This window comes from Syngnathoides biaculeatus, chromosome 17 (assembly GCF_019802595.1).
Source record: "Syngnathoides biaculeatus isolate LvHL_M chromosome 17, ASM1980259v1, whole genome shotgun sequence".
Taxonomy (NCBI): domain Eukaryota; kingdom Metazoa; phylum Chordata; class Actinopteri; order Syngnathiformes; family Syngnathidae; genus Syngnathoides; species Syngnathoides biaculeatus.
The window spans coordinates 9,466,418-9,484,802 of NC_084656.1; the positions used below are offsets into that span (position 1 = coordinate 9,466,418).

The window sequence follows — 18,385 nt, forward strand, 5'->3', positions numbered from 1 at the left end:
TTATGAACAACACTACGGCCATGGCGCACTCAGCTACGTGCGACACCAACGGCGTAAAGCGGCCCGGCTCGGCGGCGAAAATGAGCCACCCCGGCCCAGGCACCACGTCTGTCCGTCACGGCTTCAGTGAAGGCTGCCGCGCCGGGCTCGCAGATGTCCGCGGCTATGAAGAGCGCTGCCGGCAATGGCGCACTCAGCCGCATGCGATGACAACGCCGTAAAGCGGCCCGGCTCGGCGCCATGATAGGCCACCTCGGTGACGAAAATGAGCCTTGACGGCCGGGGTGGTTTGTCACAGCCGGCCGCTGGCCTTGTCAGCCGGGGTGGCTCGCCGCGGTGCCGGGCCGCGATGGCTCATCTCCACTGCGGAAGTGGATCGGACAGGGAAGCAGTTTGGCCGTGATCGCATACCATCTCAATATGGCTCGAAACAATAGGGTAATATTGCCCCAGTAACTTCACTCTGTTGTGAGATGTTTCTTCTGTGTCAGAAGGGCCGTGTTCGTCTCCCACAGTAGGGGCCACAGCGTGTTTTCAATGGCGAATGTCCGGGGTGACGCCACGGACAGGAGATGCAGCCAATATGGCCACCACTTGGATGTCGAATGAACCTTCCACAACTTTGCGCATGGATGACGCACTCACCGCTCATATTTATTTTTTCCTATAGACATTGAAGTGAATAATGTTATATGTATTTTTCATTACAATATCTATTTTAGAATGTCTATAGGGATGACACTTGACCTTTAAAAGGTCTTCCATGTGTGCCATAACACTCACGTACTCACAAAGACAAAATAATCCCTTTCAGATCTGTGTCTTGACAATCACATGGGGAAAATCACTAATATTAAAACAAGATATTTACTGGATAGACTGGTACCGAACATGTCATGTCAAGGACATGGTTGGCATACTACTCGAAGCAATCACATCACGTGAGAGATACTACAATCTCCAGTGTGCGTGGCATACTCATCACATGCTTGTGTTGTCAATTAGACTACGAGGTTTGTGTGGCATAGTAATCAGAAAAGAGAAATAGAAGAAAGGAAAATACTGTTGGTGCCTTTTCCACAGAAATAAAACATTGGAAAAAAAATTCATTCTGACTAACCATGGATCGACTGTGCAGCTACTTTGCAAAACTGGCTACATTTCGGTTATCTTTTTGTGAGCTTGTCATCGCTTAGACCAAATTGTGCTGATCACTCACAACAGAAACTCTTGTAGCAGAGCAACTCTTGCTTCTCTTTGGAGGGAAATGCTAACATTGCTAAGCCTTAAAATGCAAGCGCACGTTTCATCTCTTATCTCCATACAATGAGAGAGAGAGAGCGAAAACAAACAAACACCCGAGCTGCTTCTAACCTTTCGGCTGTTTCAGTCGACAGACCAACCCCGCTTCCGTAGAGATTGGGACGACTTTGATATTCCCCGGGCACAGGACCCACGGTGGCGGGATTAAAAGGCTTTTATTCACCGTGACCTTTCGCCGGCCATCTTCTCCCCCAGAGAAATCGCCTCCCGCACCCCGGACCGCCTGTCCATCTCCTTTCTCGCCATGACAGGTCATTCCCCCCTCAAAAATAAAAGGCCAAGTGGGTCAAATGACAGCAAGTCAATATGAGACTTGCGGTCGCCGTTTGGAAACGAGAATCTCTGTCCTCTTGTTGTTTGTATGGGGAAGATTGTTGACTTTTCACTTATTAAAAATAAACATACATACATACATACTGAATACTTTCATGTTTTGAGTCTATGACTTATTATTGCAATCTTTATTGAAGATGCGGCCAGAGAGAAGAGACGTTCGGGGGGCACAGGGAAAGAACAGAGAAGAGGAATACGGAGATGAAGTTTTTTAAGTTATGAATGTTTAATCAAAACTACTTCTACTACTACTAAAATAGCAACATGAAGGACAATAATTTTGATGCCAGTAGACGTGATGAAGCAGGATGTGGCTCATTTTCAAATAACGCTTTGATTCTAGATGGAACCCTGGCCCAGGATACAAAACGGAACATTACCGCCTGTCTAATTTACAATTTAACGGGTGCAGGAACTTTTGTCTCTTTTCTATAGAGTCTCAATGTAATACCCACCCCACCTTGAATTACAAATGGGAGAGTCGAGTCCCTCGAATTTGCTAGTGTGTGAACCGGATTGTAGCCTTCTAAATAACAGAAGTAAGATTATTTCTTTCATTTTTATCTCCTGTCCATTGACTGTACTGGATGAAGGAGGAAGTGGTTGTCTGATTAACTTTTTTTTTGTTGCTCATGTAGGAGAAACATTTTAACAGCTCGACTCAAAAATGGAAAAAAAAAACTGTCATCTTCTGTTAGATGCATTATTAAATGGCTTGTTCGTTTGTGTTTTAGCGACAATACTATATGTTGCGCTCAATGAACAACACAGATAAATGCTTTTCATTGCGACTCGCTGTCTCGCTCTTGTCTGAGCACCCCATTGCAGAAACTCTCACACATCTCCGTTCATCTTCTTTTGTATTGAAGTTAATTTGAATGCACATTATCTGCTTTGCCTTCGTAATTGCCCACTTGGCCACCAGAACATTTATCTGTCCGGCCCAGCTCTCTCAATCCACTGTGACCAATCCACCTCCAGCGTGCACAAAGACCCCCTGTCCCCCACCTCCCCACCTCCCCACCACCAACACCCCATCATTCATTTTCATTCAGCCAACTGCCGCAAAATTGCGGCAGCTTTGTTTACAAGGCCGTCTTGGAATTCTGCACACGGAGCCACCTTCGACTTTGGAGCCAGTCGCTGGTTTATCTCCACCCGCACTTACTGCTTTCTTCATTTATGTACGCGCGTGTTACATCCACGTCTTATTTCCATATCTGCCTTCGCACAGGAGGCGACGGCATATCAGTCACGTTGACTTTATAAACGCAGCACTACTCAAACTCCGTGCAGTGAGATTAACATGTACTCAGGAACAATAAGGATTTGGATGGGCAACCTATGGCCTGTGGGCCATATACGGCCCCATAAGACCATTTACAGTGAAGAAAACAAGTATTTGAACACATTGCTATATTGCAAGTTCTCCCACTTAGAAATCATGGAGGGGTCTGAAATTTTCATTGTAGGTGCATGTCCATTGTGCGAGAGATATTCTAAGAATAAAAATCCAGAAATCACAATGTATGATTTTTTTCACAATTTATTTGTGCAATACAGCTGCAGATAAGTATTTGAACACCTGAGAAAACCAATGTTTATATTTAGTACAGTAGCAGTTGTTTGCAATTACAGAGGTCAAACGTTTCCTGTAGTTGTTCACCAGGTTTGCACACACTGCAGGAGGGATATTGGCCCACTCCTCCACACAGATTTTTTCTAGATCAGATGGGTTTCTGGGCTGTCACTGAGAAATACGGAGTTTCAGCACCCTCCAAAGATTTTCTTTTGGGTTTATGCCTGGAGACTGGCTAGCCCACACGAGAACCTTGATATGCTGCTTACATATCCACTCCTTGGTTTTCCTACTTCAGGTCATTGTCACGTTGAAAGACCCAGGCACGACCCATCTTTAATGCTCTGACTGAGGGAAAGAGGTTGTTCCCCAAAATCTCACAATACATGGCCACGGTCATCTTCTCCTGAATACAGTGCAGTCGTCCTGTCCCATGTGCAGAAAAACAACCCCAAAGCATGATGCTACCACCCCCCCCCCCCCCGTGCTTCACAGTAGGAATGGAACTCATTATTTGTCTTCCCCCAATCACAATTAGTGGAATTATGACCAAAACGTTGAATTTTGGTCTCATCTGACCACAAAACATCCTCCCATGACTCCTCAGTGTCATCCAAATGGTCATTTGACATGTGCTGGTTTTAAAAACAATCACCTTGGAAACGGTGGTCCCAACTCTTTTCAGGTCATTGACCAAGTTTTGTCGTGTAGTCCTGGGGTGATTCCTCACCTTTCTAAGGATCATTGAGACCCCACGAGGTGATATCTTTGAACAGCTCTTTGTTCTTGGCCGTGTTACTAACTTTGAGTCTTACTGATTGTATGGGGTGGACAGGTGTCTTTATGCAGCTAACGACCACACACAAGTGCATCTGATTCAGCATAAGAGATGGAGAGGAGGAGGAATTTTAAAGGTGGACCAACAGGTCTTTGAGGGTCAGGATTCTAGTTGATGGACAGGTATTCAAAAACTTATATGCAGCTGTATCACACAAATTGTTAAAAAAAAATCATACATTGTGATTCCTGGATTTTTCTTTTTAGATTATCTCTCTCTCACAGTGAACATGCACCTACGATGAAAATTTCAGACCCCTCCATGATTTCTCAGTGGGAGAACTTGCAATATAGCAGGGTGTTCAAATACTTATTTTCTTCACTGTATATCCAGGTATAAAAATCCCCAAAATAATTAACATACAAATGCATATATTTATATAAATTTCAGCCTAGTGAGGATAAGTGGTACAGAAAATGGATTTATATATTGCCAAAAGTGGTGTGAAAAACCTTTTGGGGATGACCCACCCTGGGCTCTCACTCTCTGCTGTACTTTATGCCAAAGATGTTCAAAAACAAGATGCTTTTATTCCTAAAATGTATATTATTGTGTTATTGTGAATACGTACAGTGTATACAGTAGATATACTGTATTTATATATACTTGTATATTATATACATACACACAGCGGCACATACACAGCAAGTTAAATAACTACATAAAGGATAACACATCTTTGTTAAATAGCCAATATATATATAATATATATGCTATTGAGGTGAAAATTTAAATTTGGGAATGACCCAAATAATCGATGCATACGAAGAAAGTAGAACAAATAAGATGTGAAATTAAGTTAGGTGCAATTATGTGAAATGAAAGGGAAAAAGTACTGAACACGCCAACTCTTTGCAGTGACCTGGTTCAAGAACCATTTGCGGAAAAGCAGCCCCACACCATCATGTTCCCACCTCTGAATTTCACTGTTGGTATGGAATTTTCAGGGCGATGTGCAGTCATTGGCTCTTGGACAACATTTCTGATTAATCTTTGTGCTAATCTCTCATAAATCTTGCCGGGAGCACCTGGAGAGGCAAATTTATGGTGGCATAATTGACTTTTGACTTGTGTATTATGACCCCAAATGTGCTCACTGAAATGTTCAGAAGCCTAGATATCCTCCTGCAACAATTAGTTTGTGATAGTCTTGAGAAAGCTCTTTGCGCTAACCATCAGGTGTCTTGACTCACACCTTGGCAATTACAGCTTTTTTGGGCTGTTAATTAGGACAGAACCAACTGATACATTTGCACTGACAAGGGGCTAGATTGCTGTTTGATTATTGATAGATTTTAGGTGTTGTCTGCTTTCCATGCCTTTTGGCACAACCTTTTCTTCAAGTGATCACAACTTAATTTCAGATTTTATCTATTCTACTTTCTGTGTGTGGAAGACTTCAGTTGTTCCCAACATCTGGTGACATTTTTGTGTCAACAGGACCTTTGGAAGTATATTTAGTGAGAAAAATGCTGAGATGCTAAATAGTGATTTCAGCCACTGTCTGAGGCCTGGTCACCAGTTCAGGTACCATACCCAAAACCCAAGTGCGTACAGAATACTTAAACACACAAACACACACAGACCATCTGAAATAAGTATTTAACATGCAGCATTTTCTCACAAAATATATTTTAAGAGGCGCCATTGACATCAAACTTCACCAGATATTGGGAACAACCTAAGTCACGGCTGGCAACCAGATCAGGGTGCACCGTGCCTCTCGCCCAAAGATAGCTGGGATAGGCTCCAGGCCTACCACAACCCTTGTGAGGATAAGTGGCTCAGAAAATGGATGGATGACTGTGAAAGAGAATGGTCTTTATAAAAACAAGGCAAATGGTGCCAAGACTTTTGCACAGTATTGTGATATTTTTCAGTTCATAGCTCTTCTGTTTTTCAGCTAAATACTGTATTTGTTTGACTAGATTATTTTTCTCTATGCGACAACTTTTCATATCTTGTAGTTTTCCAGCTATTATTGTTTAGCTTCCGATTTATAAAAACATGTGCCACCACAAAATTGGTTTCTTGATTCACTCAAATTGCTTTTACATTTCGTTTTTAGACTAAATGTTCAAGTGATACACTCTTAGGTTATCAATATATTTTAGGTACATATTTTCATTGCTCATTTTCTGTACTGTTATTGACATCCGTTGCTAAAGAGGACAATTAAGGAATAACACCACCTGGTGGTCGTCATTATGCACCGTGCACGCACACGCAAATTGAATCCTGTGCAGAGCCAAAGGGCAACACTAGCTATCATGTTTGAATGTTCTCTATAAATACGCATTGTTCGCAAGGCTCCAAGCTCTACAAGTACACACATACACAAGCACAGTATGTTTATAAAATGGCGCCTAGCTTTTAAAAAAAAAAAAGCCCGCAGAGTACTCACAACACTCTTTCAGTTCATTGTCTATGTGTGTGTGTGTGTGTACGCGCGCGCGCGTGAGTGCGTGGGTGCGTGTGTGTGCATGCGCTTGTGTGATGGGAAATAAAAGTGCCTGTCGCCAATTCTTCCATTTAATTACAATTGAATAGGTTGTATTTATTTGGGGGAAAAAGAGGTAACTGTATGGAGTTGATGCACGGAACACCGTATACTGAATAAGCTCTTAGGTCTAACAGTATTCGTGGTGACCTGCTCGTGATCATACGACTATTTGAAGTAACTTGGGATGAAAATAATGAAACCACAGGTTACTTGTTCGCCATGACTGTTTCAACCATAGAAAACTGGAACTGTACAAAAACTGATGTAGAAAAAGCTAAAGCAACAATAATGCAATAATAAAAAAGTATTTAACTATACCCCCCCCCCCAGGCTTTTGTACTTGCCCCTGGACCATTTTTTTTTCTTCTGGGTTTTCCCCACCACTTCTAGAATCATTTACTGATCACAAATTGTTTCTTTTAGGTTAAAAATTTTCATTCTGTAATTCTTTTTCAGGGTTTTGTGTCACACAGAAAGGGGGGGGGGGGGGTTTACGGGGTTAAATCACCAGCTTTGTATAAAACCAGATTTCATTCAGTCATAATCACTTTATTCAGATAATTTTCATTTAAAAAAAAAAGTGTTATCCTTCACATACAACATAATACATAGTCCTTGGAATGCAGTCTCAACAAATTGACTTTTTTGTTGTTGTTGCTTCAGTCAGTTTGTGTGCCAAGTCAAATGTATACAGTAAATAGAAAGAAAAAGGAACTATAAAAAAACAAAATATTGTGCATTGATAAGTGCCTTCATTGAGAGTTGGTCCCAATTCTTCAAAATGCAGGGAGAAAAGAGCAGTTATCAAAGAATTGTACAACAAAAAGATGACATTGCGTACAAGTTTGGGGCCTATTTTGACGATACATTAATCCTGCAATGTGTCGAGGATATATTTTGATACATAATGTGACGAGGCCATGAGCAGCATGATTTTGATCCATATTTGAGTGGTTAAAATGAAGGCAGGAAATCATAAACGTTTTTTAAAACATTAAAAACAAAAAGCGACAACACCGTGTCATCGCCCTTCCACATATTGCACAAATACTCAAGTGATGATTTGTACTGGCCCTCTCTGATCCACACATCATACAAAAACATACAGAAGCATAACAAATATGCAAGTAAGGGAGTCAGTGCATGCAAATTATGAGGTAAGATGCAACACTGTCAACACTGTCCAATGAAAAGAAGGACAATTACTTATTTTATTTATTATTTTGTGGGTTGGTGGGGAGCAGAAAAGATTTGTTGTTAGGGGAAAACAAGAAATGACTTCATTTTTTTTCCAGCCAAAACAAAAAAATTACAGTTTTCTTTAACTAAAACATGACAAAAAAATAATCATACAAAAAATGTTTATTTCGGGGAAAGTGTCTTTTCTTTGTTTTTCACAAAAACAAACAAGAAGTCTTGTTTTTTTTTCTTTTAAAGAAAAACTTCTGTAAAATAAGCTTAATTTCTAAAAATTTTATTTTTTTCCTGCAAAATAAATGTAACGTTCTTTTTTCAGAAAAAATATGATGAAAGTCAACAATGAACAACATTTATTTTTACAAAACGGGACAAATTTTTATTCAATTTAAAAAAACAAAAAATTTTCATTTGTTTTCATAAACAGAACCAACGTGGTTTCTTTATTTGTGGAAAAATAACTTTTTCTAGGTTTTTCCCAAACAAAAGAGGAAAACAACCATAAGTGCTTTTCATTGGACAGTGACTAAAGGTGGGGTTGCTCTGGAAACCACTGATCAGTTCCAGGTTAGGGAGACTGAATTGAAAGCCTTTAGTGGTTACATCTATTACAAGAATATGTCATTAAAATCGTAACAGTAGCTGTAACCAATACACCAATCTGTTTTTGCAGCTTCTGTCCAGCAGGTGACTTTAAGGCAGCGTTCAGCTTTCTGTCCTCACTGAGACGGTGTTGTGCTAACTGAAAAATGCTACATTTCCTAGCGTCTAAAAGATTGTTACCTTTCAGAGCATCCAGAGTCCTGCAGTAAATAGTCCTTGAATATTTTGTTCCTTCAGCGGTATACACTAGTATCAGAGCTGTTAGTGACAGCGACAGGAAATGCAAAGACAAAATCGCTTTGAGGGGGTGTTTTTAGCCAGCTAGCTGACATTTTGCAAAGTGTCTACAAACAGCCGGCTATTTTTTTCAACGTCTGTCATTTTGCTTCTACAGTCTCCTGAAAAGCTAATACACGATCTGTTAGCAGGAAGCGTAACATTTGTCATATAGGGCAATGCGAAATATGGAGATATACTGTATCTTGTTCGAATAGCTAGCAGTACTCGTTTCTTTTTTAAGTTGGCCTTTGGACTGCATTTTCTATCTCTCAAATAGCTAAAATAAGAGACATTAGCAATTAGCAGTAAATTCATTTTAAAAAACGCCGACGGAATATAGTGAGAACAGATCAGATCAAATCAGAAAGTGTCTTCTAGACAAGTTACCATGGTTTTGCTAACTGTTTGTACGCACTTAGCTGTTTTTTTTTCCCTCGTCTGCCATTTTTTTCATCTCCTTCCACTGAAAAGCGGATAAACTTAAAGGAGCTGTTAACAGTTAGCATCAAATTAGTTATAAAGGGCAACAGGAAATAAGATTGAAATGGATAAATGGAAATATGGAGACAAATACAGTGACCAATACCTCTTTAGCTATGGTACTAGAAGTAACACTAACTGATGGGATGCAGCCAGTAATTTTTCATATGTTGGTCTTTCCGTTCCATCTCCCGTCTGGGAGCTGTTAGCATCAAATATGTCATAAATGACGATGGGAAATATGGAGACAGATACCTCTTTCAGGGAGTGTTTAAGATGTTTTGATAACCATTTGGACACAGTCAGCTAGCCTTTTACCATGTCTGTGGTTCGCTTCATCTCCCGCCGTCCCGACTTTGATTGCCCCGGCGATCGCAACCGTCACAATTGGTGGAGGAATGCGGTGAATTTCCTGCTGGCCCTCAGGGGAGGGGGGACAAGGTTTGTTTTTCCTGTTGCTGGGAGCCAATTTGTTTTTCTTTTCCTCTTGCCCTCTTTAACTTCCTGTCTGGAAACCGCACTTTAAAGGGAGACCACAGAGGTGAGCGTCACACGCCATCCATTAGACAGCGCCAGCCGTCAAACACACAAACAGCCTGACGACATCGACTCCAGGCTTGTATGTCAAAGATGAGGAATTTTGATTAAAAGATGATTAAAAAAAAAAAGGGAGGGGGCTCTTTATGAAAGAAAACTAAACCTGTAACTAACTTTAAGGGCTATGGGTAATTCTGTCTCTGCTGGTGGCGGTGATGGGCTCACCCTAATCTCACGCCATGCTGCTGGTGGGTGTGCTCTGCGTACTCCCGATGCTCGCGTTGGCGCTGCTGTTTTCGGAGGCGGAAGGGTTTGACGACGAGGGCTGCTGCTTGGCTCCTGAGCAGGGACAGCTGGAAGACAGGGAGGAGGCCATGTCCAGTCCAGTCGGGTAGCCTGAATCAAGTGGAACCGCAAGTTATTATTACCTCTGCCAAGCGCCAAAAGAAAGCGGCCTGGTTTTAAAGGCTGTTAACGTCATCCATAGGGAAGACAAAATAAGACTTGTTTGTTCGTACAACTTTTGGTCCTTTTACAAAAAACAACAAATATGGAACCCCTGTGAGGATAAGTGCCTTGAAAAATCGGTGGATGTTTATTTTTAGGAAAGCTGTAAACATTATTTTTTTGGTAGTTTTGAGGAATAAACAAGAATAAGGCAATGCTTTGTTTCTCTAACAAAAACAAAACAAAAATAAGCAACTACCATTATTTTCTTAATTCCGCTCAGTGTGTCTCTCTGTGTGACTAATGACAGACAAGAAATACGACTTGCCCATACACACAGACATGCACATTTCCTATATGTAAATGTATACATATACAAATGCATACTGTGCATTTCCTACATTTTTCAAAAAACAAGAAAACCGGTGATCCGTATACTTGCAGGATGCAAATTACTTTTTAATTTATTCTCGGGTGAGGGGAGTATTGAGATTGAACAATTTACATGTCAAGGTATCAAGGAAATGACAAGCAATGTTTTTTATCTTGCCATTCTGACAATACAACTTTTATGTCATGTCTTGGCCTAAACAACAAAATTTCACTTTTCTCTTTCCAGATTCTTCTATGTGGAAAAACAACATATTTGAAAGTTTCCTTAAGGAATTAAATACTACTTGGTTTTGGATAAACAACTTTGTTGATTTTTTTTTTTTTTCTACGAAGCAATTTGGTTTTTGTGATTTTTTTTTTTTTTTTCAGGGGTGAGGGGTTATATGACAATACAGTGGAACCTTGAGTTACCGGATCTTGATTTAAGAGATATTGGAAGATGCTTATCTGTCGGCAGTGTTGAATGTGGCAACATTCCATCAAAGGCGATGCATTAACATGGCGGCTATGATGGCAGGAGCTCCATCTAACGCAGGGGTCGGGAACCTATGGCTTGCGAGCCATACCTGGTTCTTTTGGTGGTTGCGTATGCTTCGCAGAGCCTTCATAACGACATACTGTATACAGCAGGGGTGCTCAATGTGTCCTTCGCAGTCGACCTGTCGACTGGTTGATCGCGAGGCAGTTTTTGTTCGATCGTGTGACTGCGTGCACAAGTCTCTGGAGTCTCGAACATGCCATTTTTGATGCAGTAACAGATTTTAGTCAAGTTGTTCATATCTGGTGACAGATTTGGAAATAAGAAGCACACTAATTCCTTACAGCTCCTGAAAGTGGCGCACCTTGACTATCAGTATGATGTCACCATCAAACAGTAGTCTGGTAAGACTGGATAGAATTTAAAACTCATAAAAAGGATTTTCATATTTGCAATAACCTCATTCAGTACTGGGTGTTTTAAGACATGAAAAGGTACATTTTCTTCCAAGCTTTAACTGGTGACCTTTCCACCCTGTTAGTCTGTATAGATTTCTTATTTAAAAAAAATAATAATAATAATTTGACATAAGGTGGGAGCCATGAATATGATTGACAGATTATGAAAAAATGTCTTAGAATAAAAAAAGTGTACACTGTCTATTGCTTGTGAACACATGGGGAAACAAACCAACATTTTCGGTGCAAGTCAAACTCTTTATGATAGCTGAAAGCATCTTATTGTTAAAAACATTTACGACCATTGACATCTATTGAAGTCAAATATCTATGTGAACATGGAGGCCTAATAGTGAATTATGAAATATAAAATAGTGACATTACCTGTTTTTATTTTGATAAACCACAGCGCTCCAATTAGTAACACTCCTATCAGGAAGCCTCCGAAGGCGATGCCCAGGACGCCAGGGAGCCCGAAATCAAAGCAGGGAGTGTCTGAAAAACATACAAGAAAAGAGAAAAAATGATGCAACCTTCAACATCAATGACAGCACGGCGCCTTTTTCACATCTTCACCTCTGTTGGTACTCATAGTTGTAGACTATGTTGACAATCACATTGAATATCCTTGAGGCAAAATGTGGTAAACATGACGTTAGGCTGCCAGAGTGAGTTATTACAGCTGCTTCAATGCAACTGAGTGGATTCAAACATTGGAGGAAAAAATTGGAAAAGTCAAACTAAATTAGCTACGACGCAATACTGATTCATATTTGTTATTGGCGGTTGAAAAGGGGTTTAAGGAAAGAAAACATTTTTGACGTGAAACTCTTCTTGACTTAGAAATGCAAACGTGGTTTGCAAATGAGATTTCAGACAGAAAGCTGAAAACTGTTTAAAGATATGTGGTACATGTCCTATGTTACCTCCTAACAAATATATGTAGGAGTTGGTACATTATTTCTTTACATTGCCAACTAGTGGCCTGGCATATGTGTTGCAGTCTTTAAGGTAGTTTTTGACAATCTGTGTGAACGGGGATCTTTTTGACAATGTTACAATTATTAGTGAAACATTCAGCAATACGGTCCTAACCCCAACCACATCACTGAACATTTGCATTTGGTTTGGAAGCTCAAGATTAAAAAATATATATATGCACATCAGCTAATGACTGTAACAGTGACTTCTTGTGGACACTTGGTGTTGCCGCACCCAGTGTGACGAGTCAGGGGAAAGGAAATCATACTAAATTGCGGACACGGTGACATCAATCTTCTGTAATTTAGTTGCAGTCAGTTGGGTTGATGGCAAAGCTGAACAAAGAGTAGAAGCAAGCGGGAACAGGCGGAAAAGGATGAGGTGAGAGGAGTCTGGCGCTGCTTGTGACACGACCACGCAAATTTCTTTTCTTCCATACATTCACTTTCGGAGCCGCTTATCCTCACAAGGATCGCGGAAGTGCTGGAGCCTTTCCCATCTGTCAGCGGGCAGGAGGCGGGGTACACCCTGAAACGGTTGCCAGCCAACCGCAGGGCACATTGAGACGGAAAACAGTCGCATTCACAATCACACATAGGGGCAATTTAGAGTGTCTAATTAATGTTGCAGGGTTATTTTTTTTTTGTTTTGTTTTTTTAATTCATGTTTGCTGTAATACATTCCTGTTCAGAGTTATCATAATTTTCTACATACTGTACATGCAAATGTTATGGAAATATGTGATATTCTGAAAAGTACCAATCCCTGGGAGAAACAATATTTCCTATAACTTGGAGTTATGCCCGTGTTTGGCTGAATTAAGCCAATGTGAATTAAAAATTAAGGTGTTTGAAATAATATATTCAACTTAACTTTTTCATAGAAACTCATACTAAACCTTTGTGCAAGACCCAAAGGAAAGAAGAGAAACGGGGAATAAGGCAGCCAAATTACAGGTTTACCCTCCTTTTAATCAGCCTCCTACTTCTTCCTCGCAGAAGTCTACCGCTGGAATCATCGAAGAGGTTCCTGCGTGATTGAGTAATGGAGGTCCAATGGGCCGACAATAGCTGGAGGCCCAGCGGCCGTGTTTAGACAGCAGCGCAGTCAAAACCCCGTGGAAAACACAAAGGGCTCCAGGCCACGTCCCATGAGGGCCGTTACTTGTGATTGTGACCTCAAGGTCAGGCTGCAGGCCTTCCTAGAGGACGAGCTCCCCTCACCCGCCCCCTCTTGGCTCCGCACCCACTCGCAAAGACCGCATCCTGAGTTCACTGGTATGACCACCGCCTGCACGCCACTTCTGGTGGACTTCGTGACAATAGCCGCCCAAACTGGAGCCAGTCGTGAGGACGCAGAGTGAGGCGACTAGTGGCCATTTGAAAAAAAAAAAAAAAAACACAAACTTGAGGAATACTTCAGTTCTGCCTCGTCTTTACACAAAAAAAATCGACAGTATTTCTACACTGTTCTGGTATTGCTTCTGCAAGTATTGCACTTTTTCGAATGAACATATGAGTTAAAAATAATTGAATCCAAGTACAAAATTCTAAAACCAAGATAGCAATAATAATAAAAAAAATATTCTGTGTAAACACTGAAAAAAAAAAGATATTTTGGAATGTTAAATGGTATAAAAAAAAAAGGAAAAATGATGAATAGCATGGATATCAAATCGAAAAAATGCCTATATAAACAAATACAAGATTATTATTAAATGTCGGCATTAAAATGTTATAAAATGTATTAAAACTAAAAAAAAATGGTAATTTACCTTTCAAAAAATTGAAAAGGAATAAAACAATGTATTTAATGGGAAAAATGCAATTATAATGAATTAAATGAAACATTTAAAATTGACAAAACAAGTACATCTTCAAACTCCTAAAATAAAATATGAAGAAAAAAACTTTGCGAAAATGTAAAAATTATATAATATACACAAATACAATATATTTAAGCAAATAGTTGAGTGGACTTCAAAACAAAAATGACTTCAGAAAAATGGTAAGACAGGGTCGCAAAATTCCTCGGAACATCGACACAAACGAAATTGTGCCACAATCACATTTCGGAGTCTCCTCATCAACGATCATTGATAGTGTGCAGTGAAGGCACAAATGTTGGCAATTCAGTTGAACTTACTGAGTGTTTGTTGACAAGGCTGGGTGACCTCCAAGTTCCTTTTCACTCGTCCTCCATCGCCACATTGCTGGTGAGCAGAAAGATAAACAGTTGACAAAGAGGCCCTGCATTTCAGCCTCTAGTGAGTCTTATTCCATTTAACTCCTTCGCGACCACTCACCCAGCTTTTAAGTTAAATTCCTGAAAAGATTGCTGGGAGTCAGTGAATTTGTTTTGCCATTGAGTATAGTGTAGTATATGACTCAATCATATTCAGTGAATGATGACTTTATACACTTCCTCATTTTTCTCTTCCTCCTATGTCGCCCATGCACCAGTTTGGTTGTTTTCTTTTTGAGACTTTGTGAATACTCGCTAATGTAAAATTGTAGATCGCATCGCTCACAATTAGACAAAAGGCAATATACTGAATATTCCCTACCTCCACATAATGAGCCCCAATCCTGCCCTGACATCCTCCATGTTCGTCATTCATTGATCAGACTGTGTAATGCGCTGCAGTTCTCACTCGAGATTTAATGAGCAGTCACATCCACACCGTTTTAAAAAGCAGAGCCTTTTCTGAGTTGTTACCTCGCTGTAGCACAGTTTGACAGAACATTCCAGGTCCCAAGTGGTGGAGCTGAGCTCCTGCAGTTGATCCAAGGAGAAGCTCAGTCGTGTGCTGGTGGGACATAAATTTGACGAGCAGAATTCTGGTATGAAGGGGAGCGCCTGCACTACTGGGCAGGAGCCTTTGGAGCGCACGAAGCAGCTCATTACTTTGATGGTCAGGACGATATTGCCCAGAGTACGCACTGAAATCTGGGAAAAAAAAAAAAAATTACTCAAAACATTTCTTTGAAAACAAACAGGGGGGCAAACCCATGATTTTTACCCTAAAGACATCAGAATTCCCAACAAATGCACCCAAGTGCCAAGAAACTTGATTGAATTACTTTTAGTAAGTGTTTAGTTCCTGAATGCATTCATTCCTTGAAATAGTTCATTAGATGCAGGCATGATTGCTCGTTTGATCTGCTGTTCATTTGTTTTTGTTTTTAGCTTTTAGTAGCTTGTTTTTATATGAGTTAGATCAATCAAGCAATTAGCTTGTTGGTGGGCGTGTTGTTTAGTTTGTTGGCGCCCATTTAGGGCCAGCAATAATTACACAAACTGTACCTGAAAAGGCTGTACAGTGATATACTGTAAATGTAAGCAAACCCACTGGTATTTCATCAATAATAAGAACAATAATCAGAGAGATAATGTAAATGTAGCATTCTGCGAATGGAATGTATTGATTGCATTTCCATTCCAATGGTAGATAAACTTCAGTTTGCAAATGTTTCAGTTTGAGAATAGTGTCACAGAACAAATGAAATTCCTAACCCGGAATTCCAGTTATAGTTACAGTGCCTTGTGAAAGTATTCGGCCCCCTTGAACATTTCAACCATGTCAGGCTTCAAACATAAAAGATATAAAATTATTTTTTTTGGTCAAGAATCAAGAATACGCGAGACACGATCGTGAAGTGGAATGAAATTTATTGGATATTTTTAACATTTTAACAAATAAAAACCTGAAAAGTGGGGCATTCAATATTATTTAGCACCCTTGCATTAATACTTTGTAGCGTCACCTTTTGGCGCAATTGCAGCTGCAAGGCGTTGGGGTATGTCTCTATCAGTTTTGCACATCGAGAGACTGAAATTCTTGCCCATTTTTCCTTGCAAAACATCGAGCTTAGTGAGTTTGAATGGAGAGCGTTTGTGAACAGCAGTCTTCAGCTCTGCCCACAGATTCTCGATTGGATTTAGGTCAGGACTTTGACTTGGCCATCTAACACCTGGAGACATTTATTTGTGAATCATTCCATTGCAGACTTGGCTTTATGTTTTGGATCATTGTCCTCTTGGAAGATAAATCTCCATCCCAGTCTCAGGTCTTTTGCAGACTCCATTAGGTTTTCTTCCAGAATAGTCCTGTATTTGGTCCAATTCATCATCCGATCAATTTTAACCATCTTCCCTGTCCCTGTTGAAGAAAAGCAGGCCCAAACCATGAGGCTGCCACCACCATGTTTGACAGTCGGGATGGTCTGTTCAGGGTGATAAGCTGTGCTTCTTTTACACCAAACATGTTTGGTGAGTCTCCCAGGTGGCTTGTGGCAAACATTAAATGAGACTTTGAATGGATAGCTTTGAGAAATGGCTTTCTTCTTGCCACTCTTCCATAAGGGCCAGATTTGTGCAGTGTACGACTGATTGTTGTCCTATGGACAGACTCTCCCACCTCAGCTGTAGATCTCTGCAGTTCATCCAGAGTGATCATGGACCTCTTGGCTGTATCTCTGATCAGTCTTCTTGTTCGAGGTGAAACGGCCGGGTCTCGGTAGATTTTCAGTGGTCTGCTACTCCTTCCATTTCAATATGATTGGTTGGACAGTACTCCTTATGATGTTTAAAGCTTGGGAACTCTTTTTGTATCCAAATCCGGCTTTAAACTACTCTACAACAGTATCTTGGACCTGCCTTGGTCTTCATGATGCTGTCTGCACTTTAAACAGAACCCTGAGACTATCACAGAGAAGGTGCATTTGTACGTAGACTTGATTACACACAGGTGGGTTCTATGTATCATCATAAGTCAACATTGGATTATTCAGAGATCCGAACTGAACTTCTCGAGTGAGTTTGCTGCACTGAAAGTAAAGGGGCCGAATAATATTGCATGCCCCACTTTTCAGTTTTTTATTTGTTAAAAAAGTATAAAATACCCAATAAATTTTGTTCCACTTCATGATTGTGTCCCACTTGTTGATTTTTGACAAAAATTAACATTTTATATCTTTATGTCTAGAGCATGAAATGTGGCAAAAGGTTGAAAAGTTCAAGGGGGCCGAATACTTTAAAAAGGCACTCTATATACATGTATAAAAATACAGGGACAAAATCCACAACACTTTCTTGAAGGTCAATCAAACAAAGGCTTTGGCACGGGTCTGCATACCTCTGAGTGCCATCGTAGCTCTCATTATAACCTACCACATTTTTAAGACTGTCTGTGACGTCTTGTTAGTCTTACCTCGGCATAGATTCTCTTGTCACTCTGCACCTTGGTATTTGGGTCCAAGGGCGAGCGAAAATCAGGTGACGTGTAGAGCTGCATCAGCAGAGACATCTGACGAGGCTCTGTTGTGGTTGACATCATGGCTTCTGTTCCCGTTTCTGTGACTGAAAGAGACATTATGCTCATGTATCTCCAACTGTTGCAAGTTTTCCCTTTGTATGGAGCATACAGACTTGTGAATGTGATAATATAAAGCACACTTTAATCTATGAGCTGAGATGGTCTCTTTTGCCCTGTAAGCCTAACCAGGATAAGTGGTGTTGAAAATGGACAGGTGAAACTTACAAGATGAAAATACCTTCTGTAACAGATGTGTCATTGTCAGTGAGACGTGCAGTGCTCTAACATGCTATACTTTGAAGGAGAGTAGTTTTATATTTTTGGTTCTGTCAGAAATAAGTCCAATAAAAATAATCAGAATACTGGGCTTATAACAGAATTCTTCAAGCTCCATCAATATAAAAAAGGCAATAAAAAAACAAAATAAAATAAAAAAGAGCTCTGCCTGCTGTTCTAAAGATCAGCAGTGCCCATGCAACCTTCTTTGCACCACAGAAAGCGCGAGTGACTGTCTTATTTGATGACCGACATAAACAAGCCAGGTATGTACTAGACCATTAGCACGAGTCAGGCGTTGAAATGAAAACATGCAATACATTTCACATTCACAGGACACAGGACTGAGAATACGACAGCATG

General features: G+C 40.4%; 1 protein-coding gene across 7 annotated transcripts in view; it reads right to left on the bottom strand.

Moving 5' to 3' along the window:
- Positions 1 to 8,425: 8,425 nt before the first annotated feature.
- Positions 8,426 to 18,385, bottom strand: part of eng (endoglin) — a 62,505-nt gene continuing 52,545 nt past the window's right edge. For 3 of the 7 annotated variants that reach the window (XM_061800442.1, XM_061800441.1, XM_061800446.1), the window contains exons 9-13: positions 17,642 to 17,790; positions 15,148 to 15,378; positions 14,575 to 14,641; positions 11,833 to 11,943; positions 8,426 to 10,025 (exon numbers count right to left, since the gene is read on the bottom strand). In XM_061800442.1, coding sequence (XP_061656426.1) covers positions 9,817 to 10,025; positions 11,833 to 11,943; positions 14,575 to 14,641; positions 15,148 to 15,378; positions 17,642 to 17,790 — 767 coding nt within the window. In that variant the 3' untranslated portion in view covers positions 8,426 to 9,816. Of the gene's footprint in view, positions 10,069 to 11,832; positions 11,944 to 13,471; positions 13,798 to 14,574; positions 14,642 to 15,147; positions 15,379 to 17,641; positions 17,791 to 18,385 lie in introns of those variants that run through there. The other 4 variants (XM_061800447.1, XM_061800445.1, XM_061800443.1 and 1 more) reach the window with 4 other exon arrangements.